This window comes from Lygodium microphyllum, chromosome 5 (assembly GCF_053477565.2).
Source record: "Lygodium microphyllum isolate KBCC chromosome 5, Lygodium_microphyllum_v1.1.10, whole genome shotgun sequence".
Lineage (NCBI taxonomy): Eukaryota > Viridiplantae > Streptophyta > Polypodiopsida > Schizaeales > Lygodiaceae > Lygodium > Lygodium microphyllum.
In genome coordinates, this window is record NC_141139.1 from 139228663 (window position 1) to 139255880 (window position 27218).

General features: G+C 44.9%; 2 protein-coding genes across 2 annotated transcripts in view; one reads left to right on the top strand and one right to left on the bottom strand.

The window, feature by feature from the left end:
• The window catches only part of LOC148036455 (uncharacterized), a 225699-nt gene that overhangs the window by 136979 nt on the left and 61502 nt on the right, over positions 1-27218 (top strand). The gene's annotated exons all lie outside the window — the stretch shown is intronic.
• LOC148036457 (uncharacterized) lies at positions 22801-25688 on the bottom strand. The gene is made up of 2 exons (XM_087678806.1): positions 25358-25688; positions 22801-23345 (listed from the first exon to the last, which is right to left on the bottom strand). Exons 1-2 carry the CDS (start codon positions 25686-25688, stop codon positions 22801-22803), a joined length of 876 nt encoding a protein of 291 aa, XP_087534932.1.

The following is a 27218-nucleotide window of genomic DNA, read 5'->3' on the forward strand; positions in this document are numbered from 1 at the left end:
CGTAATAGGGATTCATCTTAAAAGATAGATTTAAGATGTGGATGTGAATTGCTACGCTTAATTGCAAGAGGCAGTTTGATAAATGAAACCCTATATGATAAGAAAGGCGAGGGTTTAATTCGACTCAGTTAGGATTTAATTGTAAATAAGTCAAATTATTGTTATGATTATATATTGACTTAGAGTCAAGTAAACACGCTCTTTGGTCTCTATCCTAACAACTAGCCGCGATGAGTTCAAAACACCCTTGGAGATACCATTTTTAAAATATGATACAACTCGAAGCCAATACAAGAAAGCTTGAATGTCTATCCACAAGAAAGAACGACCATTTGTCACGTGACGTTTGATGCTCGCAACTATTTAAGGAGTGCAAAAGGGCTTAGTTTACTCTTGACTTGCGAGAGGAATGAACAAAACTTCATATTATCTTGAGGGAATGATACCCTAGGGTAAACTTAGAAACCTCGATAAAGTTGTAAGGTGGGAAAAGGGTTACCAACTGACGAGTTGAAATCCTAGTTTGATTCATCTAAGACCTGTGACCTTAAGATAAGAACCCCGGACTAAAGGGTTAGCAAATTAGGGGAACTACCATCCGATACAAATCTAATAACGTAATTGCTCACTCCTATCACATAGGATTGAGGTCGGAATGAGGGTATTCTCTATTCCTTAGAAGGTTATGGAAGTTGATATTAAGGCATGAAAAATCCCAAAAAGGGGTGAATGCGAAGCGTTAAAAAATAGGAACTCCAGCTTAGCAGATGTCCTGAGCACTCGCCTTCATTATTGATTGTGGTTGTAAATTTAGGAACGCCCTTTATGAAAGGATTGTATGACCTTAAACTCACAAAAGAAATTGGAATAATAAATCAGGTTGAATGCATGGAGGGCGCGCTAGACTACCCTCTAGCTGGCCGCCAACCCTATCCAAGGGGGTTCTAAATAACTGTGACGGGGACGTGGACTGAACCCGCCACGAGAGGTCTCTCCGTGGGTTAGTTTGAATGTAGGAGGATGCTTCGATGCAGGGGGGGCTCTAGCTGTAAATTTCCTGCCTTTGGATCCTACTCAAACAATCTACGTGACTCAAGATGGATTCTCGAGGCCGTGTTACTAGTGCAAGGGCGAAAACTTGGAGGAAATAAGACGCATTCTCACGAATTGTGGGAATTTTCCTTTTTGGACAAGACTTGTATCTCAGTTGAAATGCTAATATAAAGTTTACTTTCGAGGAACCTATCTGAACTGTTTTCGTGTCAGTGTCATAAGTTATGCGAACGAACCCTATTCCCTAAAAGACTTAATTAAGGAAACTGATTTTAAATGTCACACATAAATGTGATAGGACCTAATTAGATAACTAAAGAATGTCTATTGAGGGAAGGGGATGGACATTACCCCGAACGGGTTCGTTCTATGGAAGGGTGGTCTTAGAGGACTCAGAGGCTTCTTACAAGGCTCAATAGTTATACGACCTTTAGGTATTGTCAGTTTAGAACCCGATTCATGCCGTGTTAAGAGGATCGGAATGGAACTATGCCCTGCGGGTAGAGAGGTTGAGCGGTGCATCCCTCTCATTTCCCATTTTCTTTGAACCAAGTGCGGCATGGGTTTGCTTCGGCTTGGGTACCTTTGCGTAAAGTAGAATATCCAAGTTCCGGCGCTAGAATGCTGTTAGGAGACCTTGTCCACTAGGAACCCTAATTTCAGGTCGATCTCAGTAGGTTCGACCACGAACGTTTTGTTGCAAGGCGGACTTGAGAAACCCTAGGTGACAAACCCTGTAACATTCCATGGGATTGCCGTACATCGTCTCTTAAATTCCTCTCTCGATGGATTGCTAAAAACGTGCTTGGACAATCGATAGGCCGCACGTTACAGTTGGTATCAAAGCAAACGAACGAATAAAACAATCAGGATAGGAATAATTCGGGAAGAGTGAAGTGATGTTTTCACTAGGAAGAATTTTTTTTTCTCTCACTCGTGGATTGTGACTGCTTCTAGACCTATGAGGCATGGAGTAGATTCCTCGTATTTCATATAATGTTCAGGATAGCTATGAACTCTTCAAGTTATGGCATACGATCCGACATGATGGGGATCCTAGATCGACTCTACAATCCTTCAGCGTTGTATGTGGAAAGCTTCAGTGAGAGTAGAGTTGGGAGATGAATCTGACATTGAGCTAGATTGAGGTTGAGAGGAATCAAGAGACTTGGAGCGCGGGTTACTGCTACATAGATGCCAACTGACTCGCCTATTTGTAAAACAATCTGAAGAGGCTAAAATGGTTGGAGGACTTGAAGATCATCAAGTTATTCATCTTCCATGAGACACGTGTGAGCTCGATCCTACACATCGGGTGCCGGCAAGCAGAACAGACTCGCTATATCTATGAGGAGGTGGTGAAAGTCTTGCCAGCAGACAGAATTAAAGTAATGGGGCGAAACGAACATCATGGCTATCAAAAACGGGGATTTCCTGAACTTCCCATGACTTACCGCTTCCTGAGAATCCATTTCCATAATCCATATTACTATTCTGTCCTTGTGTCTGAATCCAATAGGGAACTATTAACGTGGCATGGATGTATTTCTTGAAAAAAAATAAAATCATTCCAGCCAATTTCTATCTATTCCCGAATAATTGTACTTGAGACTTATGCTTCTTTATGGACAAATATGAATTTTATGTTCATTTGATTTGTTGCATAGTATTGATGAAAAATAATCTACGCATTGAGATAAGTTGTGAAGAGATATGTAAAGGCAATCTTTATGCGAAGGTTTTAATTGAAAACCAGATACAACCCCAAGCGTAGAACCAGAATCTTGTGTCCGCACTAAGCCCAGCGGAGGTAGAAGATAAGAAGTTTCTTCTCAAACAGATTAAACTACGAGAATTTGATGGAAAAGGGAAGACTGTTGAAGTTGATGCCAAAGTATGGATTGAATCCATGGAGGATTACTTCAGTACAGCAGGAACAACACCTGTAAACCAGGCTATGATTGCCAAGCTCAAACTTACCGGCAAAGCTAGGCTCTGGTGGAAGCAATGGTGTAAAGGCCAAGCAGTCACGGAAAGCACAATACTTGGGATAAGCTAAAGGAAGTAGTGCAGAGAAGGCACATGCCACCTGCATTCAAAACTCAGAAGATGAATGAGTTCTTCAAGTTAAAACAGTTGGGCTTGTCTCTAGAAGTGTACTACTCGAGATTTGTCTCCTTGTTGAAATACGCCTCGACAATGAGTATTCCCAAACAAGTCTCGAAGTTCTGTGATGGGCTGAATCCACCAATGAACACTCGGTTGGAATCAACGTGTCCTTCGGATTTACAAGATGCATTGATAAGAGCGGGACCTATCACCCAAGAAGTTGCCAAAGTCCAGGAATAATAGACCCTGGTCTCACAAAGACGAGAATCCAGGGATGTTGAAAGCTCAATTTAAAAGGGTGCAAGGACAGAGTCAAGGCCAACGGAAGAAGCCGAGAGCAAATGCTATTAGTGACTTTGTCCCCACTTAAAGAAGTGACCAAAGCTTGCGATGTTTTCACTGCAATGAACTTCGGCACTTCAAAAGGGAATGCCCCAAACTTGGCGAGATTGTCATCAAGGAAAATTATGTGGCCAAGCTAGAGCTACCTGTGGCCGTGGTCGTGCAGCAATGGGAAGGGAAAAAACTTCCAATATCTCCACTAAGGGAATCAACGAAGAAGAAGACCCGTCCATGGAAGTTGAGATTGAGAGGGCATCTGTTCGTGCAGCTCTCCATAAAAAAGGACTGAACCGCCAATTCTCAGTGATCCAAACACCATCGGATTACCAAGGTAAGAAATTCAAAACCCTGATTGACTGCGGCAACACTCATTCTTTCATTTCACTAGCTTGTGCAAGAAGGTTAGGGATAGCCATTGTAGTTGCACCTACTTTGCTTGTCGAACTAGCGAATGGGTAAGAAATCACTTGCACTAGACAAATTGCTAAGGTGGAACTCCTACTCGGAAATGAGCCCACATCCGTTAAGTTCAGGGTAATGAATCTAGGAGTCTATGAGTGCTTGCTTGGGATGGATTGGCTAATCACCAATGATGCTCACATCCATTGCGGAAGGGGTCAAGTCTCCTTTCGGAATCCTAAGGGTGAGCAGGTTACAGGAGAAGCAGGTAAACCAAAGATCCAGCTAGCTATGGCAACGCAAATAGCTCAGGGAATAAGAAAAGGATTACCCATCTATTTGATCAAGCGAAACAAACCAGAATAGGTAGAGGACTCCAATGAAGAACCATCATGGCTAAAACAGTATGCGGATGTATTCCCAGAAGAATTGATAGAAATATCACCGCCTAGGGAAGTGGATCATAAGATTAAGATAATACCAGGAGTTGCACCAGTCCCAAAAAGGCCCTACAAGATGTCCATTCCTGAAGCTATTGAGTTAAAGGAACAACTCAAATAGCTATTGGACCAAGGATACATACGCCCCAGCAGTTCTCCTTGGGGGGCTCCAGTCTTGTTCCAAAAGAAGAAGGATGGTACACTTTGCCTTTGCATCGATTATAGAGGCCCGAACCAAGTAACCATCAATAATAAATATCCTATCCCAAGGATAGACAAGTTACTTGATCGATTGCAGGGAGCAAAAATATTCTCCAAGATTGACTTGAGGTCAAGATACTATCAAATCCGCGTCAAGGAAGAGGATATTCCTAAGACGGCATTTAACACCAGATATGGTCATTTTGAATTCACAGTAATGTCTTTTGGATTGACTAATGCCCCTGTCACCTTTAACAGGCTAATGCAGGACATTTTTAGACCATATCTCGATGATTTTGTACTTGTCTTCTTTGATGATACCTTGGTTTATTCCAAGGAAGAGGAGGATCATGAATCCTAAGTTCGAATCGTCCTTGAGACCATAAGGACTCATAAGCTCTATGCTAAGAAGAAAAAGTGTGTCTTCATCAAGAGGCAGATCAAATATCTTGGATTTATTGTGTCAAATGAAGGAATCTCTGTAGATCCTACAAAGGTTGAGGATGTCCAAGATTGGCCTTCACCAACTACAGTTAAAGAAGTGCGTAGCTTTCTTGGATTAACAGGTTGGTACAGGATCTACATTAATTGCAGCACCCCTCACAAATTTGCTGAAAAAGTAGGTTGCCATAGTGTGGATGTCCACCGAACAATCAAATTTTGATCAACTCAAGCATAACTTAGTGACAGCACCGATTCTAAAACTCCCTGACTTGAGCAAGGAATTTGAAGTTGTCAGGGATGCTACCTCACTTGCACTAGGCTACGTACTAATGGAAGAAGGCCATTCTATAGCCTATTTCTCGAGGAAGCTAAAAACCCATGAAAGGGATTACGCCACCCATGACCTGGAACTACTAGCAGTTATTCATGCTCTCAAACTTTGGCGATACTATTTGCTTGGTAACAAGTTCTCTTTGGTCACGCACCATAAGAGCCTTAAATGGATGTTGGATTGAAGCAAGATTCTACAGTTGTACGACCTTTAGGTATTGTTCGGTTAGGACCCGATTCATGCCATTTTAGAGGACCGGAAAGGGACTATGCCCTATGAGCAGAGAGGTTGAGCAGCGCATCCCTCTCGTTTTCCATTCTCTTTAAACCATCTGTGGCATGGATTTGCTTTGGCTTAGGTACCTTTGCGTAAAGTAGGATATCCAAGTCCCGGCGCTAGAATGTTGTTAGGAGACGTTGTCGACTAGGAATCCTAATTTTAGTTCGATTACAGTACGTTGGGCCGCGATTGTTTCGTTGCGAGGTGGACACGAGAAACCCTAGGTGACAAACCCCGTAACATTCCATGGGAGTGCCGGGCAACATCGCTTAGATTTGTGTCTCGATGGACCGCTAAAAGCGTGCGTGGACAGGCGGTACGTTACACCCCATCTGCCCATGCATGTAAGGGATATATTTTAGGCAAAATGCACAGGTCTGCTTTCAAGAAGGATAGTGCAATACAGGACACTTTTTCATGCCTGTCACGTTGTTGAGCTGCCATCGCGCCCCCCGCTCCTCTCGCATGTTCCCCCTCCCGTGGCATGCTACGCCTCTCCCTCCTACCAGACACCCTTTCCATTGCGCTACCTCCCCCGGTTACCCTCCTGCTAGTGGTCTCCTTTGCGTTACCGCTCCCCTTGCCCTGGTACCTCCCCCGCACTATCACCCATCTCCATCTTTCGACCACCGGCCTGCCGGGCCCCCCTCCCCCTCGGCACAACTCCAATCTATTGAGGCCGTCATCTGTGGCGTCCAATGCATTCTTCACCACCAGGAAACAACATCTCTCCCTCCTCGCCTGCCCCCCCCCCCCCCTCCCCCCCCCCCCCCCCAACCCTCCACGTACAACACGATATCTCCTCGTTCCCTTGACTACCCCCCCCTAGTTGCTCCCTCCCATCTGTAGCAACATCCCCCCCCTCCCCATAGTAAAGTAGCTTGATCAGTAGGTCCTCAGCAGGGATGCGCAATAGAAACCTGTGGACGTTGGTGCATTTTGCGAGTGCCCCTAAGTCCAAACACCTTGCACATCGTCCTCTTTGAGGAATAGCTCTCAGCTGTCTGGGCCACAGAGGTGCAACTGAAAGAAACAACAATCTTCTCCCCACATTCAGGACCCAGCTTCGGGATTGGATTCACTCCATGCTATGCATTGTCACAGTGCAGATCACGAAGGCAGTTCTCATGGGTCAAGGGATCTTCATGGTTGGTCGACTCACCTCTGCGGACATGGCCCCTGAGCTAGTGGATAGCTCACCTTATGCCTTCCATGAAGGGGTTCATTTATGTGGTTCCCTGGTACAGTGGCTTTACAGTGGAGGAATTCGCGCTCCACAATAGGTTTCTCAGACACCTAGTCACCCTTCTATTCCCCGGACTGGCGGTAGAGTATTGCCAGTTAGTGGAATTTGGACGGGTCTTCGACACAATGATGCCTGCCTCCTTCGCAGATGTAGTGACAGCCGTAGGAGTCCCGAAGGTATGGGTGGCTGTGAAAGTTACAAAGAACATACCAAAGTTTCTGGAGATTGAGGCAGGCAGACACTCCTTCATGGAGTAGGTTATTGTGACTAGGCAGCCAGGGTAGTGCCTGCGACGCCTTGACTTTGGGCATCAGATAGTAGATTGTACATGCTTCGGAGCCAAGGCGGCTCCATCGAGGCCCGCAGGTGGATGCTGACGGTTTTACACGGGTCCAGTGATGACAGAGAGGGAGATGGCAGGGGGGGCCTTGTTCAGTCGCTCAGACTCAGTCACAATAGCAAAGAGCAGGAGGGCATGTGACGGCCCCTTGGCAAAGCACCCCCCAGCTCATCCCACCTAGCAGGATCACAGACCTCCACCTCCATCGCCCACGGAGGTGTCACGGACCCCCCCACCAGAGATCCCACAGTCCCCACACCCACCCCCTCCTTAGGGATCCCCCCCCACCCCCCAACCCCATCCCATAAACCCCCCTTCCAGGGCCACCTAGCCCTGGCCGCCCGCCCCCCCCCCCCCCCCCCCCCAACTTGAGAGTTGCGGGGCATGAAGAGTTTCCACTATCTATGGAGGAGGGGATCTTCATGGTTTGCAAGTCAAGGAGTGGCAAGGTCCATTTACTAGCACCAATGGATGGATCAAACTATGCCTTCTTCCTTCAGACCTCTCATTCATGCGAATGGATGATGACATAGATAGATAAAGAAGTGAAGGGGCAGGTTGCAGATCACATCTCCGAGTGGATGGGAGGAGGAGGACTAGCAATCTTTTCCTAGTAGTGGCCAGGGTGCATGATGGAAATTAATTGGTGGGCTAGAGCCGTGAGCTCCCACATCTAACCATTATTTTTCGAGCCCCTGCACAATGGAGAGAACGGATGGGCGTGATTGAGTGGCCCCTCGCACAGGCTGCCCGCTTCTACCAGTGTATAGAGTCACGCCTTTCAGCCTAGCTGATAGATGCCCTGGTGGTACCACCTAGAGCATCTATTAACCCAATGGTCTGCTCGACAGCCACCATGGGGGAATGGAGTTCACCTTCCAAGCTTGCGGCAAAGCACATGCGCATGCCCCACAACTCTTCTTCTTTATCACTAGCTTCCACACCGAATAGATGCTTGTTTGATCAGTCACAGGCTTCCCCACGAGTTAACATCTAGCATCTTGGAATGTGAACAACCTCCACTATAGTGGGGCACCTTGTTCCAGGAAGTTGATTGTTTGGCAGGAGTTGTAGCTTGCCCTTGCCAGACGGATCAACATCTTACTTCTGCCGGAGCACAAGCTCACGCTTGCCCAGGTCCAACAGGTAGGGAAGGTACTTTGAGGCAGCTCACACACCTACTAGGAGTACTCTTTCAGAGCCCATGACAGCAGTGGAGGCGTATGCACTTCTATTTGCCCGAGGCTTACCGCTTGTGTACGTGACCACGGGACGATAGTAGAAGGGAGGGTCCTATGGATCAGACTAGACATGGGAGACTCATGCCTTGGAGTCCTCAATGTCTACGCTCCTACGGAGGTTAGGGCACGCAACATGTTTTGGATGGAGATTGCAGCAGGATTTCTAGAGGTGGACTCCTAGATTGTTGGAGGACATTTCAACAACCTGGAAACCCTAGAGGACCAGTAGAGTAGAGGCAGAGACTACCAGGGTTATGGCAGGGGAGGAGCAGCAGGCATGGAGGCCTTCCTCTTGGTGGTAGGAGTATGTGATGCCTGGCGGGACTCAACTTTTCACAGGAGGGAGAGGTTGCTAGACTTCTCTTGGGGGTAGAGGCGGGTGGGCAGAGCTCTTTTGGAGCGGTTGGACCAGTTTTATGTGGGAGAGTGGGGGTGCTCTCAAGGAGGCCAGGTAGGGTAGCTGGTTGGCACCACCTTGTCTAACCACTGCCCAATTCTCCTCACACTCGATGCCCCAGCTTTAGCCCTCGATATGTGATCTTGTCGGAGGAGGCGAGGAGGCAGATTGAGCAGCTCTGGACTAGGGAGTGGGACAGGAGAGACCAGATTGCAGAGGAAGTTGGAGAGGTCTTAGCGGAGTCGAGCAAGATCTGCCACAAGAGGCAGTAGAGACCAGATTCGTAGCCTCCGTGATCAGTATGGGAGGATTCGCTCTAGTCCAGATGAGGTGATGGAGATTGCCACTGACTACTACATATACCCTTTTAAGCAGGAGGCAAGCTCGGCTAGGGGATAGCATTGTAGACAGTAGGTTTGGGACCGCATTTCGTCCCTCGTCACAGAGGAGATGGGTCACTCCCTCCTAGAACCCTTCATAAAGAAGGAATTAGCAGAGACTTTCCACTACGAGGTGGTGAAGGACCTCCTCCTGCTAGCCTTTTAGGAGATTTTCAGTTGAGGGCGGATGCCTAGGGGTCTATCGGTAGGTCTTGTCAGCCTCTTCCCCAAAGGGGGAGACCGGTTGGAGCTATCCTAGTGGAGACCGATCACCTTCTTGTTAGTGGCCTATAAGGCACTGGCCAAGATAATCGGTAGGCGACTTTGCCCCATTCTTCCAAACATTATTCATGACATGCAGACAGGTTTTGTCCAGGATAGAAGTATCCTAGACAATGTTTTGATCTTCTTCGAGGCGACCGAGTGGGCCCAGCACAGTGGCCAAGGTTTGGCTCTACTACTCGTGGACTTCGAGAAGGCCTATGATAGGGTTGACTGGGACTTCTTAGAGGGCACCATGGTGAGGTTGGGTTTCCCCCAGGCATGGATTTGCGGGATCTCTGCACTCTATAGATCAGCCACTAGGAGGGTTCTCATAGGTGGCAGGAGGGGGGAGGAGTTTCGTCTCGAGAGATCTATTCGGGGCAGAGCTGCCCTCTTGCCCCGTATCTCTGTTCTTACTCTTTGCAGAGGCGATGTCCTACTTCCTCCGTTCACATGTGAGCAGGCTACCTAGCCTTCGACTTCTGGTGAGGGAGGAGACGGAGCTGCTTGATTTAGAATATGCAAATAATACTACCCTTTATATGGAGGATGATGTGCTGATGTTGGAGAGAGTGAGACTAGCTCTAGAGGTGTTTTGCACTGTAGTGGGAGCGAAAATTAACTGGTAAAAGTTGGTTGGTTTTCTTACAAACCCGGATACTAGTACGGAGTGGGACGTCCACTTGGGGTTCGGATAGGTGTGTAGGGAACAGACCGTCGGATACCTAGGGTTCCAAGTGGAACTCGACATCACTCCTGCCCGCAGTAGTTTCTTCTAGTTCTCGACTCTATCAGGCAAGAGCTGACCTACTAGAATACTATTTGCCTCTTCTTAGCGGGCCCTTGGTAGTCAACCAGGTCCTCCTAACAACGACTTGGTACATTGTCTTGTGTTGATGCTTCTCGTCTTGTGTGGTTCAGCTTTGCCGCCTAGTGCGAAACTTCCTCTGGGCCCGGCTTAGACTGTTCCAGGGACTCTCGGGCCAAGGTGGCGTGGGCGACCATCATCTAGTATTGGTTTGAGGGAGGGCTTGGAATCATAGACCTAGAGTTTCAGAGCCCGGTCCTTTTGGGCAAGCTAATAGTCTGTGAGCTCACACCAGGGAGGGCAAGCCTGAAAGGTCCTTCTGTAGGAGGGTCTCTAGGAGTGCAGATTGAGGCTTGGTGGTGACTGGAGGCCATCCTTGAGATGGATCTTCACGACTGCCTAGATCATGCCACCCAGAACCTCCTTCCTTTGCAGTCTACTTCATGCGTGGCAAGGCCTCCGCAAGGCCTTAATTCAAAAGCCCCCAAGATGTCAAGAGAAGATAGACCACCAGCCGGTGGTCTGGAACCCCCAGGTCAGAGATTGCGACGGAATACAGGTTGGCGAGTGCCTCCACATCCAGTGGGTTGGATGGGAGGTTGGTCTTGCTTGTACTATCAGGACGTGGTGGGAGGTGTACAAGATGGTGGATCAGGAGGTGTTGCAGTAGGCATCAGGTTGTCAGCCAGGAGTTGAGTTGAGGAGAAGGGAGATTGACTCTACGATCCCTCAGGAGTGGCTTGACCCCTGGATCCGAGAGCCGCTGGAGCCTGGCGAGGTGTGGGCCGCTAGATTCTCACCGGCAAGAATCCCCCTATAGGTGATAGGTAGAGTGGGCGGTGCCCCCTACACAAGATTTTCTTCACCGTGTAGGATGGGGGGTGTTTGGTCCTTGACAGAGGGCAGCAGGATGAGGAGATCGTTGTTCTTCCTTGAAGGAGGATTCGTGTGGTTGGTCTCCAGGGAAAGACCTGGCGTTTGGACCCTTATGTGTTCTGGGAGGAGTCGTGGGAGTGGCGCCTCTGGATATGGGAGAGTAGGCCACTTGATGAGCTGGAGTGGGACCTTGGAGAGTGGCTATGACTGGCCACTGTGGTCGCCAAGAAACCACTGAGGTTCTTGGAGTACACAACGAGAGCAGACCGCTCAGAGGTATGGGAGATCGTAGGGAGTCTTACAGGATGGTACATCTGGAAGGCACACTGTTAGGAGGTTTTTGGCGGGGAGTGCCTTTCAGTATATGCGACTTTGGCAGAGCTTTGAACTTCAATCATCCACTCCCTCCGGCTAGTGGGACTAGGTGCAAGGCGAGACTCGCACCTGGGGTGGCTAGGACCTGTTCTTCATGATGCAGGCAGGCAGCCCCAAATTGCGCTACACCCCCCCTCCATGGCTTCTTGCCCCCATCCCCCCCAGACCGCCTTGAGAGGCTTGTATACATGATGTATTTGTGATTTGCATCAGCTCCAACTAGTCTCTTGAGCATGAGCATTCCGTTGTTGTAATCAGCCGTCCGAGTAATATATTTAGCCACATTTAACTTGCAAAAAAGAAAAAAGAAGGATAGCTCAGTACATGTTGTTTGGAAAATGCAGCTTGTACACTTAGATGTTTATGCTCCCATGAGAACACGTGCACCTAGCGATCATCTTTATTTTGTCACTTTTATTAATGATTACTTTCGGTATACATGGGTGTATGGGCCGAAAGGAAAAATTAATGTGTTTATGTATTTTAAACATCTTGTTGCAAAGCTTGAGGCTGAAATTGGCTTGAAAGTGCAAACACTTCACATGGATAGATAGGGGGAATACATGTCTTGTGCTTTTGAGACATTTTTGCTTGAAAATGGCATTACGCATCAAGCCACTATTAGAACGACACCTCAACAAAATGGTATTGCTGAAAGGAAGAATTAGACACTCATGGAGATGACTCATTGTATGCTTAAGAGCAAAGGGATGCTACACAAATTTTGGCTTGAAGGCCTTTATTGTGTAAATCATGTCTGAAATCATGCATCCATCAAAGCGCTAAAGACGATCTGACCATTTGAAGCATGGCATGGCAAGAAACCAAAGGTTGATTATTTCGAGTGTTTGGATGCATAGCATATGTACATGTTCCAACGGAACTTTGTCGAAAGCTTGATGACAAAGCTGTAAAATGAATTTTTATTGGCTATAGTTGGGAGAGCAAGGGCTATTGTTTGTACGATTCACACGCAAAATAAATATTTGTCAGTTGGAATGCTATATTTACTGAAAATGCTAAATTCTCACATTATCAATTTGAGATGCCATCCACCAATGGCATTGGTGATGTCTTTGAGGGTCTTCTATCACTTTCTTTGGAGTCCGTGGCTGCTGTAAATGGCCAGGTAGACATATTACAGCAAGCTGTTGGTGCACTACATACTCTCGAACAGCAAGCACTTGATGTTTCCAACTGCTCCCACTCTATACATTAAGAATGAAGGGAGGGACTCTGGTTATCATTGTTTATGTTGATGATATGCTGCTCGATGGAACTAAAGAGGATAAAATTGTAGATTTCAAGTCTGAATTGAAACATGCATTTGCTATGTCTGATATGTGCTGCCTACACTACTATTTGGGGATTCAATTCACCCAAAATCAGCATGGCATCATCATGTCATTGTCACAGTATGTGGACAAGCTTTTACATGGGTTATACATGCGAGATTGCAAACCTATGTGCATTCCTATGGAGCCAGGTCTAAAGCTGTCTATGCATGATGGTGAAGAGACGCATGATGTTGCAATTTACAGCCAGGTCGTTGGCTATCTTATTTATCTTAGATGCTAGGCAATTTAGTAGTGGACATTTTTTGTTTTTGGGCCATTCATGCATTTCATAGGTAAGTAAGAAACAACCTAGATTGGCTACCTCATCTTGTGAGGCTAAGAATAGGGCAGTCTTTACAACAACAATGGAATGTGTATGGCCATGTAGATTGTTGGCTGATCTAGATATATTATTAGAGGGGTCCTACACCCATTCTTTTTGATAGTCAGAGTGCTATTGCAGTGGCATGAAATCATTTGTTTCATGCTCACATGAAACACATTGAGATGCATTACCATTATATCAGAGAGAGATACTATGTAGGAGAGATCAACTTGATGTACGTATCCACACAGGACAATGTTGCAGACATTTTCACCAAAGCATCACCATGTGAGAAGTTTGAAGCTTTTCGAATGTCCTTGAACTTATTGTCCCTTTGGTGATTAATCATCCTTGTACTTCATCACATTGGCATTGTAGGAGGGTGTTAGAATTTGCCAATTCTAGGTAGTACTCATGTAATTCGTGTGTTGTGAACACCTATTAAAGTGTCAATGTAGTGTGTGTACAGCGAGTGTTTTAGGACATTTAAGTACTGATACTAGGGTCTAGAGTAAGTAAACCAAACTCTAGCTAGTTCGTGGAAGGTTGGATAGGTCAACCTATGACCTAAACTGGAGTTGTATTTTCATTGAATCCATAGTTGATAATATACGTTACGGATGAAAGTATGATTGAGACCCGTGGGCTGAATCATATGGTGCCCTAATTTTTTTCTTAAAAAACTAGAAACGTATAAGAATGATAAGTGGAACCCTAATATGATTTGTAAACATTCCAACAAAGCTTACACTTCAATAAACAAGCACAAAAACATTGAAATTTTACAAGGGGCTTATATGAATTTTAATATTATAATTAGCCCATTAAGATCACAAAATGTCATGACTCATACTACATCATAGTACTTTGTAGACAACCCAAGAGACTAAAGGATATGCTGAATCATATGTGTTTGAATCTAACTATGATTGAATCTTTTAGTTCAGCAAGTATACTCTCTTGCTTCACCTCACTCACTGTCATTGTCTCTCATTTGTCTCTCCTCCATAGCTGGTGCCATTTTTGACAAGGTGAAAAGATCCATGTCTGCTATTGTCATGTGAATAGAACGAGTGCCTATGAGAAGCTAAACGAAAATAGGCACCAGAAGTATCCAGTTTTGATTCACATCTGTAGGAAAATCGTTGAGAAATGTGCAATCACATCCACTATAGCCTCTTTGTAAGGAACAACAAGGAAAAGAAATACATTGCAAATAAAGCCTTAGACAAGGTCATGTATGCATGGTTGATTAAAACCACAGTTGGTGAATACCATGGTTACTTTCCACCTTTTTCTACCTACCAATACCACCTACTGTAAGCCTATAAAAGGCACTCATCCCCATACTCATTTCATCTATCATTATCATTCAGTTGTACTTGCATTATGCTTGGATAATATCAGTTGTTCTTCTTTGTCATTACTTATGCCTCATTATGATTATCTATTTGCTCATCAATGATCCACCTTAGCATGCATTCTCAATATTTTAACATGGTATCAAAGCGGGTTTTAAGCTAATGAGTCATTAGGCCATTGATTGGGTCATTCTAATTTGCATTTCTGGCTCCCTCCACTTTCCCATGAATCTCTCACCTACCTCCATAGCCATCCACCTTCAATGGAGGGCTTGAATCTTTCAAACCAAGCCCTTCTAGCTCGTACTTTCTTCTGGGGAACTCTTCCTTGACTCAGGGCACTCCTTCCTATCACTTTACAGTGTGACATTGGTGTCTCTCCTCTCCAGTATTGCGTGTTTTCATAGTCGCTACCTGTTCGCGCTTGTAGTCCGTTTATATAGCCTGCGCAGTCCATGCATGCAACAATGCTGACGATTTCCATAGGGATTTTGAAGCCTACTATCTAATCTACCTCCCCATCAAATCTCTTGCTATATAATCACCTATACGTGCTGCAATCAGCAAAAAATCAGTCGCTTGTTGTAACCCTAACAGAGAAGCCATAGCTCTTTCAACTTCAAGCTTCTATTTCACTTCATTTTTCTCCTCTGCCACTCAAGCCACAGTGTTACCACTCAAATATCATTGGATTTGGCATACATTCTCACAATAGATCATTGAGGGGGGGAGATCTCGGTGTTTTTTTTTTTGGCAAGATTGAAGCATAGTCAAGCATAGTGTCTCTTGACACTGATCTAGTGACTCTTGTCATTGTGTCATCTGACACAATCAGCTTTGCCTCTGATCAAATCTGAGTTTTTGTGCTACTCCAGCATCAAATCAAGGAGGGGAAGACTTGGACCTGCAAGATCTTAAAGGCCTCAAATATCTTTGAAGATTTCAAGTTCAAAGGGAATACTAGTCACTTAGTATCTCTTGATACTAATCACCTAGTGCTTCTTGGCACTTGTGCTCAACTTTTCTGTTGCTGAAATTGTTGGGTATTTCACTTACGCCTCACTTATGCCTACACTCACATAGGAGTGTCGGTGATCAGTAGGACATTGGGGCACTTTTTACTCTCGGTAGGAGAGGTTTTTTTTCCCCAGACTTATGGTCTTATTTCGTATGTGCTTATGTCACACACTTACGAGCACTTATCGTGTTCGGGTGTGAACACCCCCTGCAATCCTAAGGTTTAAGGGTTGTACCTTGTACTTTCACTACACACTCTTTTTGTCTATTGCATTGGGTGTCGTGCTTCACTCTCGTACTATCTACTGATTTCTGTCCTGAGCTTCGATCCTATCTTCATCTCACATTTGGTATCAGAGCATTGGCTCTGTTCAGCTTAGTTGAGTCTTGTGCTCAAGTCCAATTCTACTCCCTGTCGCCACAGCCCCAAGACCACCACATATGCGCCCTGTCCTGCAGCAGCTCGACCTGCCTCCTATACTACAGCAGCTTGACCAGTGCCCCCTGTCGTGCAGCACTTCGTCCTGCACCTACCTGGCCTTGTCTTGGCAGCACCACTCGCCAGACTGAACGCCCGCCAAACTCGCTGCCTCTAGCCACGCCCGCTCGTCACCTAAGAACCCCCTGTCTGTCGTTAGAGAGCCGCTCGCCTGCTGAGCGCTGCCCACCCGTTTGTCTGAAGCGCCGCCTCTCGTACAGCCTTAAACCTCACCATGAGGATTGCCGCATAGCTTGCCGCATAGCCGATCACTTTTCTTCAGTTAGTCAGTTTGCTTCTAGAGGAGGAGCAAACGAGACGAAATAGTGGTGTGGATGCCATAGGCTCTGAGCAGGCTTTTATGGCTAGACAGAAGGGCAAAGGTAGCCAAGTAAAGAATGCTCCACAGAGTTTTGGGACTTCTCGCACATCATAGGCAAGTAAAAAACAAGGGGGCACGCAAGCCAAAAAGGAAAAATGCCATTATTGTAAGAAGCTAGGCCACTACATCATTGAGTGCAGAAAGCGCATTGCCAAGTAGGAGTCAAGAATGTTTGTTTCTAATGCTCCTTCTACTGCTACTGAGTCCGTGTTCTTTGTTGCAGACAGGGACTATTGCTTTTACACATGTAGTTATGACACTTCTTGGGTTGATCGAGCATTGAGCTCTACTGAGGATGCAAGCACTTGGTTTTTTGAGAGTGGTGCTTCTAGGCATATTACATCTCGTAGAGATTTATTTGCTTCTGTTGGTGCAGCTCCAGTTGGCAAGTCTATACGGTGTGCCAAAAATGCATCATACCCTGTTAGAGGTATTGGGGAGATTGTGCTCACAGCTCACATTGACTCTCTAGATCAATAAAGAAGTTGAATGATGATGCATTCCATGCTTTTTCACACTATGTCTGCATAGCATCATGACATCCACCCCCTCTGAACCTGCACATCCTCTGGTATGTGCCAAAATCCTAGTTGTCACCGGATTCTGAGTCTTCCTCATCCTCTATAACCATATCCTTTGCTTCTTTATGTTCCATATCTTCCTGGCTATCCCCTGTATCATGGCCACCATTTTCTTCCAATTCTGGCAACTCGTAGGTAGTAGATTCCCGCCTCTTGAATAATTTGATCATTTTCCATGCTACCAAAAGTTTTATGGCTGTCCCATCCAGTTCATTTAATGCATAAGTAGCATTATCAAACACATGGCTTATCACATAGGGTCGAAACCATATTTTGGAAACTTTACGCATGGCACCATGCTGGTTGTCTAAACTGCTATCATTAACCAATACCCAATCCCCATCTTGAATGGTTCTTGGTCTTAGTCTATGTTTTTTGTCAAACCGTTTCTTGTTCTGTATCCTTGCTGCCCTTAATTTTGCAACTGCTGCCTCTATGTCTTCTGACTTCCTTTCCAATTGTCTAATGTGCAAGGTCAACAACTCCTCTCGATTCAACTCCTCCTCCCAAGGTAGCAAACTCCATGTGACTGTCATCTCTTCTATTGGCATGATAAGTTTTTGACCATACATCAATTCTGCAGGCATATATCCTGTAATAGCACTATGAGTTGTTCTGTCAGCCCACAAAGCGTAAGGGAGCAATCGTGGCCACTCTTTTACCTTCTCTCCACATGCTTTTGCCAATGCCTTCACAATAGGTGGATGCTCTATTCTCCACCTACCGGATGCTTTGTTTGTGCCAAGCATAAAGAAGAATTTGCTCTCTATTTCTTCTTTGGCACGTTGTGGATTGCAGGTCACATTTAAGGATGACAGATGCATGGTGAGAGACAAAGAACACATGACTTTGGTCTTGACAAGCACTTTATGTCATGGGCTATATGAGTTGGATGCTCTTTCAGTTGATCAGTCAGTATACTTGGCATCCACTCTTACTCTTACTATGATACAGGTAGAGTTATGGCATGCTAGGATGGGGCATGTGAACTTTGGCAGCTTGATCCTCTTACAACGTACACATATGCTAGATGGATTACCTATATTGGAGAGACCTCCTGAGCACTTGTGCGAAGGATGTATTTTGGGAAAAATGCATCGTTTTTCGTTTCCCCGCAATGTTGCTTTTAGAGCAACAGTCAGGTTGCAGTTAGTGCATTCAGATGTATGTGGGCCTATATAGACAAAGTCATTGGGAGGATGTTACTATTTTGTGACTTTTATTGATGACTTTACTCAATTTTGCTGGGTCTACTCTTTGGTCAAAAAGTCAGAAGTGTATGATGCATTCTTGGCTTTTGTTGCACTTGTTGAAAACGAGTCTAGTTGTAAAATTAAGACTCTCCGTTTGGACGGAGGGGGGAAATACATGTCCTCTATGTTGAATTCTTTTTTGAAGTAGAAGGGCATTGTCCATCGGTATACTATTGCTTATACTCCACAGCAGAATGGGGTTGCAGAGAGGAAAAATCGATCACTCATGGAGATGGCCATGAAAGCAAAGAGCTTGCCACACAGTTTTTGGATGGAAGCTGTTATGTGTGCTTGCTATGTTTTGAATAGATGCCCCACCAAAGCATTGAAGAAAATTATACCTTTTGAGGCTTGGAATAGCCGAAAACCTTCTGTTGGACACTTTTGTACCTTTGGGTGCCTTGCATATGCACACATTCCACAGGTACTCAGAAAAAAGTTGGATAACAAGGCTGTCAAATGCATTTTTTTGGAATACAGTAGTGAAAGCAAAGGCTACAGACTCTATGATCTTGTCTCTTAAAAGGTGTTTGTCAGTAGGGATGCATTATTTGATGAAAAATCAGAAATTGTTCCTTGCTGGTTTAGATACATATCAGGCTGCCCATGATGTATTTGAAGGGCTGCTGGTCATTACATTTGGTGATTCAGCTAGAGTTTCAGCAAGTGAACTCAATGTTCAGCCAATTGCTCCATTGGAAAATGAAAAAAATCAGCCATTGGCTGATCTGAATATTTAGCAAAGTGCTCAAACTGAAATTTAGCAAGAGCTTATGCACAGTCAGGAGGCAAGACAAATGCCTAGATGGTATTTACAGACTGTGAAAGATAGTCATCTGGATGCACCCATGGCCGGTCGTACTAGAAGAAAAGCTCGTATGCATGATACTGCACATACCATGGAGTTTATTATGGCAGCAAGCACCCTTGATGATGAGGAGCTTGAATGTTTTGAGGATGCAAAACAGAGTGTGCATTGGATGGCAGCAATGCAAGTTGAATTGGATTCTATCACTAAGAATCAAACGTGGGATTTAGTGTCTTTTCCCTTTGGGAAGAAAGCCATTGGAATAAAATGGGTCTACAAGCTGAAACGGAATGCAGATGGATCCATTGAAAATACAAGGCAAGGCTTGTAGCTAAAGGCTATGCACAAAAGAAAGGCATTGACTCTGAGGAGACATTTGCTCCTACTTCCCACATGACGACCATCAGGTCTATGGTTGCTTTGGCTGCCCATTATGGATGGAGTGTGCATTAGTTGGATATTAAAACTGCTTTTTTACATGGGGAACTTCAACCAATACCACCTATTGTAAGCCTATAAAAGGCACTCATCCCCATACTCATTTCATCTATCATTATCATTGAGTTGTACTTGCATTATGCTGGGATAATATCAATTGTTCTTCTTTGTCATTACTTATGCCTCATTATGATTGTCTATTTGCTCATCAGTGATCCACCTTAGCATGCATTCTCAATATTTTAACAAAGACTAGACGTAAACAACACTTTAGCATCATCTTCATGTGTAGTTAGTGCAATCACTTCCTCAACCTTCACTTTGCCTTTGCCCTCTTTCTTGTCAGCATCCTTGTCATCCTTCTTATGTTTGTGCTTTCGCTTCCATTTATAGGAGTCCTCCTTGATATGACATCTTTTACCACAATGGAAGCTTTCAATGTCTTTCTCGGAGTTGGATTTTCTTCGTGACCACTCTTGATCCTAGTTCTTGCCTTTACATTGTTTTTTCTCTTTTTTTTCGCGAGTTGCCAATGCCTAACCATTTGTGCATTGGTCCATGGATTTCCTACATATCTCTTTAACCATTAAACTACCCACCACATATCAAACTTTAGCTTACCATCTAAAGTTGAAATAATGACAACTGTTCTTAAGGTGTCTTTGTCGCCCAAAAAATCTTTAGGTCAGGGGAGCCCTTATAGAGTAGGTCTAGTCTATTCAGAAAGTCTCCAAACAGAATTTTTTGAGGAAAAATCTCTGGTGGGCCAGTCTTTGAGGTCGGTCCAAGCTAGCCTCAATCCAAAGCCTTCACAAGGTCCAAGAAGTCTCTAGAAAAAGTCTAGTCTAGAGAAAAGTCAAAAATCTATTTGGAGAAAAATCATAAGTCACCAAGCATAGCAACAAAAAGTAAACCACTAAACTACCTTGTACATGATAAAATATTATCCTTGCACTATATACAAAGTGAAGACAACTCGAACACTTGCTATTGCATACAATTGTGAAATACAACTCAAAGCTTTTTCATGCTATACAAAAGAGCTCATGTGTGGTGTTCCCATGTAATGTACAGTTATGTTCATGAAGACTCATTGAAACAGTGATATAGTGTGTTGATTCTATGCATTGATTTGCATAGCTGCTAGACATTATTATATGCCTTATTGCTCATCATTGGTTCATTTGGCTTATTATCGGTTCAGGATATATTGAGTAGTTGCTACAAAAATTTTGCCAATCATTGGCGCAATTTTTTTGATAAAAGTTTTTGTGCTCTTCTACTTCGTAGTTGTTTGTGAATGGCTTTAGCATCTGTAGTGGATAGGGAACTCTATAACATCATAAAATTCGATGGTTGGCAGAAAGAGAAAACGATGTCATAATACAAAAGAAGCAATTGAAGCCAATAAGAAGTATAGATACAAAACTTGCAAATATGTTTGAAGAGGACTAGAAGGAGTTGGATACATTGGCTAAGTCCACTATTAGATTGCATCTCTATGATGAGGCATCACTATCATCATCATCATCATCATCATCAGAACCATCTGAGTGCTCATCAAGAGAGTCTAAAGATGACTCCTCGACATCTGATGATGAGACAGACTCATACTCATCCTCACTGATGAGGTTACCATCATCATCAAATGATGGCTCCCTAGATGGTGACTGTGTAGGCAAGGGGGGGATGTCATCATGAGGCACAGGATGTGACTGCTAGAGCCCCGCCCTACATATGTTTGCAAGCCACTCGAACCACCCCTCATCGATGATGGAGGGCATCGAATGACCATGCCCCTGCTACCGCCTAGTCGAACTCCTCGTCCATGAGCACGCTGACTGCGAGTGTCACGAGTATTTGCTGCTATAAGCTCTCTATAGAGCTCTGTAAAAATCATCTCCTCCTCCTCGTCCACCTCCTTATGTACACTCGAAAGAGTGTCGCCCGTCAACTTGAATGTATCAACATTTACCTACACAATCATCAATGCAATGATGCACGTAAGATTGATCATGATTCATTGTAAATGCTAAATGCTAAAGTCTAAATTGTAAAGTATAAAGTTTAAACTTCAAAGTTCAAAGTCTAAAGTTAAAACAACAAATTTTAAATGTTATGGTTAAGTGTTTAAACTTTACTTGCTTCGGACTACCCATGCTCATCATAGCCCTCGTCATGCGTAAGTTAGTGCGGCAATAGACTGGCCGCTCTAATTGTCGTGTGTTAAGACGATTACGAATCTTTTTGTGAATGAGAGAATAGGTACTCCAGTTTCTCTCACATGCACCCGAAGAGCAATCCTAGGCAAGGACCCTCATGGCTAAGGGCTGAAGGGTCTCCAGTGCGTATCCAAAGTTTTGCCACCAAAATAAAGGCTTCACAAGTGACTCTCTTTTCCAACAAGTGGGAGAAGCAAAAGCCACATGCCCTCTCTGATATGCATAGCATCCTAGCTCCTCTAGCACTGCATTGTGGTCATTAACAGGGACCACACGAGAAGTCAAATAAGCAAGCTGTTCTGAACGAAACTCTCTATCATCCATGATCACCGGTGACTTGTAGGCTGGATGTACCAATGCGGTAAAACCATAGATGGGCTTACGCATCTATGCCCATCTCCTCTCTGCTATCTCTAAAACATGTGCATGCTGTGTCTCTGTGATCACTGTACAAGCACATGCCTCCGCCATTGCCGCTCTAAAGAAGTGAATTAGAAGTGGACCCCTCGCAATCACTCATACGTAACACTCTATAAAAGGGAGTCACAACAATGATAACGGCATGGACTTTTTGCCAAAACTGCTCATTAAGGCACAAGCGTTACATAGCTTTGGCCTCCTCTGTCTTATGCTCATCCCACTCATTCCATAGAGTGGACACCATTGTTTGGCGCAAGGTGGACCGCACCTCATAAAGGCGCTCCGGCAATAACCACATGTAAGCAAAGCGAGTTGAAGAAGACTTCTTAAACTCAAGTGTGCTATGCTCACGATACATCGCAAGCACCTTTACCTTTACCGTGAAGAATGTGACAATTGATGTAGCTTTACGGACTACCCTCTTCACCCACTTGAGCTTCCCAATGTCCTCCATGAGCAAGTCCAAACAATGACTTACACATGGAGTCCACACAATGGTAGGGAACTCGGCCTCAAGCAAACGGCCCATGCGCCGACAATTCAATGCATTGTCGGTAACAACTTGCACTACATTTGAGGGGCCCACCTACAACTACAATTTACAAATTACAAGTTATGTATAAATCAAATTTCAATTATGAATCATGATATTATCATAATGAAAGAAAGTGAAACAAATTTAAAACGCAAATTGCAATGTATACCTCAATGATAGCTTGTCGAATGTGGCGGTAGATGAATGCGCCCATCGTTTTTCTCCCCCTCTTGCCGGTATCGATGGCCCGCAAAAAGTAAGTGCCGAGTGGACATGAGACGAGTATGTTGGTGATGCCCTGTTTCTTACGATCACTCCATCCGTTGGTGAGAATGGAGCAACCATATTTTATCCATACGGCCCGAATAGGATCAAGGGCTCTATCAATCCTCTCCTTCTCTTCATCAATCTTTCTTGTTCTCATGCCGTTGTATGTGACACCGGTCCATCCTTCACATGGACCCACATTGGCAATTGCTTTTACCATCTTCTTCCATTGCTCTTGCTTTAGGACATTGAATGCAAGATTGCACTTAATCACCGTGCGTGCAATTTCAATGTCCACAAGTCGTTGTCTTTCTCTAAGGAAGGCAACCGATCCACGCACATGACCGGGTGCTTGAGAGAGAGATGATTGTCTCTCCGGCACCGCATGAGCATCCACTTTTTGTCTTTTGCCGGAGCCGGATGCGGATGTGGAGCCCCCACCACCAATGGTAGAGGCCTCTCCTGCATCGGTTGAAGATACGCCCACATTGGATTCTTCCTCGTTAGTAGGCATAGGAGTTGGTGTCGATAAGCCACTTCCTCCTCCTCTTGTGGATCCCCCTCTCATCTTGGCAAGAATCTCCTCCGCAATGTTTGGAGGGATCTCCTTGCATGGAGCAACTTGCCTCCCCCTCTTGGAAAGATGTTGGAAAAGCCGAGTTGCACCACTTGTATAGCACTTTCCACAATACTTGCATGTCCAATGGTGGGAGTTGGACTCCTTTGTGTCGCATGCAAATTGAAGGCCTCGTGCTTCTCAGGAGTCATGGTGCCGATGACGAATAAGAGGCCAGAGAGAGAGAGAGAGAGAGAGAGAGAGATGCTTGAGTCTCGACTCTCGACTCTTGAAAGTTGAAACTTGAGTCTTGAAAGTTGAAAGGGAGGGAGACTCGAGAGGCCCGAGGGTTGGGGTAAAGTTGAAGAGCAATAGTGAGAGAGAGGGAATGGGAGATGAGAATGGCAAATGCTTTGATAGGGTATGGGATAGAGGGGATGGGAGATGAAATTTGACTCTTTGAGAATGGCAAATGCTTTGATAGGGTGCGGGAAAGAGGAAGATGAGAATGGCAACTTATAAGTGCTTGCTGAATTGGTGTGGAAGCATGGAGGAGAGGAGCACCTTTTGTAGATGAGAGAAGGGTCAAAGTTCAAAGTTCAAACAGTCAAAGTCTAAAGAGAGAAGGAATCCAAAGTCTAAAGAGAGGGCTGCAAGCTGGAGCCTGGAAGGAATCCAAAGAGAAGCATTAAGTTTTGCATGGATGATGGCTGGAATTTGGAAAAGGGGGGTGAGGTGAGGTATCCAAGGCTTCCCACCCCCAAAAAGCACAAAGTGTAGGAAAAGTGCAAAATGCGGGACGCGGGGGCGCAGGAAATGCGGAAAGAGCACGCGCAGGCCAGGTGGCTGAAAGAGACCAGTTTTATCGTACGAAATCGTACCGTACGGTACCGTATGGATCATACCGTACGGACCGTTTCGTTTAAGATCCGTTCTTCAAGAACCTTCTTAAGATCTGTGGCTGTCTCAATGTCAGATTGCAACTTATATCCTGGCTGCTTGCCCTTCTTTTTTCCCACTTGTTTGTTATCCTTTTTTTGCTTTTGACTAACCTCTTCCATAACATGCTCGGGAGGTGGCTGATTTGCAGCTTTAGGCTGATCCATACTTCTTCTTGTCATTCTTTTAGATGTCCCTGCAATATCTTCATCTCTTTTTCTTTTTTCTTCCACAAGTACATCCGTGTTTTGTACCTTTGCTAAATATACATACACTCAATATGCATCTACCGGCGATTCCCAACCAATTATGCCATGAATGTGAATGTTTGAGTTGGAGATGCATGAGGGTACCAATATTGCCTCCCACCTCAATGAGTTCAACATAATATTCAAGGAGAATATCTCCTCCCACAACTCCAAGGTCTCTAGATATTGTATGAAGATCTTTTGCCCTCCCCTCTTCAGCTGTAAAAAGAGACTGGAGGTGACTATTGTATGAAGCAATCATATTGTGTCAATAGAAGTGTGCTCTTTGTAAATCTGTGTACTTTTGTCTCTCTCCACTCTAGGCGTAACCATCTCACTCTAACACTCGTCTCCAAACTTCTCTCTCTTCTCTTTAGACTTCTCTTGGTCTCTTCTCTTTCCTCCAGAGGCTTCTCTTTCTCTCCCCTCTTCTCTCCAAGACTTCTTTTGTCTTCGTCCTTGTTGCCAAACTTTGATCTTGCCTCTCTTCTCCCAATGCTTCTCTTTCTCTCTCTCCTCTTTCCTCCATACTTCTGTCTTCAACCTCTCATCTTGAGACCTCTCTACCTCTATACTTCACTCTAGACTTAGACCTCTGTCTCTAGACTTCACCTCTCTGCTTCTACACTTCTCTCCAGACTTGGACCTCTATCTCTAGATTTTACTTCTCTCTCTGGTCTCCTCTCCAGATCCCCAATCTCTCCTCTCCCCAGACTTCTCTGTCTCTAGACTTCTTGCCTCTAGATTTCTCCACCAGACTTTTCGTCTTCCCCTGTCTCCAGACTCTCTGCATGACTTCTCCTCTTCCCCAGAGTTCTCTGTCTTCAGACTTCTTGCATCCACACTACTCTGTCTGAATTCTCTGCAACATTCTCCCTCTTCCCCTTGGACTTCCCTTTCCCTTCCTAGTGTTCTCTCCTCTCTTTTAATAGGCCTTCTCCCTTCAGTCCTATTCACATTAGCATTCACAAGAAATATCAAGGAATTATGAGGCATATACATTGATTGTTGCAAAGCGAGCATACTATAAGAAACCCCTCACACTGCATACCTACATTGACATGATGGCTGCTCTACAATTTGGCGATCACAGTGGGACGGCTGTGCAAGTTGCTAATCTTTTGAAGTTCCCAAGTGTATGCCTATAGGCTGCTCTGGTAAATCCTTCTAGCTAACTTCCATTTCCACTCTTGAAACTCCTGTTCAAGTTTTTAAAGGCATCAAGTCCTGCGAAGCTCTCCTCTGCACCAAAACATAAGCAAGACTGAAATGACTAGCATGGGCATGGAAGCCAGTGATGCCCTTGAGCCTCTTCAAAAGGTATTAGGTAGAATAAATATAAAGCTACCCCCCTTCAAGGGGCTAGCCATTGAAGATCCTAAAGACTATTTCTGCCAGTTCCAGTTTATGTCAAAGTAGAGGGGTAGATAGGGAGGATACTTTTCTCATACTCTTCCCCTCTACCCTAGAGGACACTGTGGACAAGTGGTATAGCCAATTTCTGGAGAATCACTTTGCGATTGACTGAAGTCATTACCTTGCCACCCATGCTACCACTTTATTGGAGAGACATTTGCCATATGTTGTAGCCAAGTTTATTACACTCTTTGATTTCACCCCTCATATTCCCTTGACGAGCTGATAGTGTAGCTGGCTACATCCCTATATACAAGAAGTCATCACTTTGCCACACACCACAGCTACAAGTAGATGACCAAGAAGGTCTATCTCAGTGCCAGCAGATATAGTTTTTACTGTTGTAGTAGAGGATATTGGCAGCCTTGTGAAAAGTGACTTGGATCAGTCAAAGTATACAGGATATTCTTGTCTGAGGATCAGGGTGGTTATTCACAATGATAGGAGATGATACGCAAATCTAGGTCTGGTTACCTGCACAATGGATGAATGGAGACACTTGGCCTATCACAAGAGGTCTCTGTAGAGGTTAAAGTGGGATCCATGAGTGTGGTATGGAGAAATATCTTTCAGGAAAGACCCTACTAATGCCCCTTTTTGGACATACCACTAGAATGGGGAGCAGTATGCAGATGAGTAGGATCAAAGGAATGCCACCTGCTACCCAGCATTTGTATAGATGGGGGCGTTTCTTTGGCCTTCTAGGCTAAGTTTTGGAGGAGATTGGATGACAGCTGTAGACCTAGAAAGAAACACATTCCTCCTATGGTCAGTTGTACATAGGAGCTTGGCTGTTGGCACATGGCTTTCTGCTGGTGGACTCCCAGTAGACTGCATCAAATGTAGAGAATAGAGACCAAGTCACTGCTTGTGGGACTCCCACAAGGCCCAGGAGGTGCGGAGAAGAGCCCTCTATGTGGTCTTGCATGGCACAACTGAGATTATGATAGTGACTTGGGGACAATAGCTTGGGTCATGGACAAAGGCTCTGCATGTGGATATCAGGATTTTTAGGGAAGTTGATCCTTTCTCATTTTTGGTCATTACTTTATTATTATTCCCACATTGGACTTCTACAAATAGAGTGGACAGAGTTAAAAATAAGGGGCA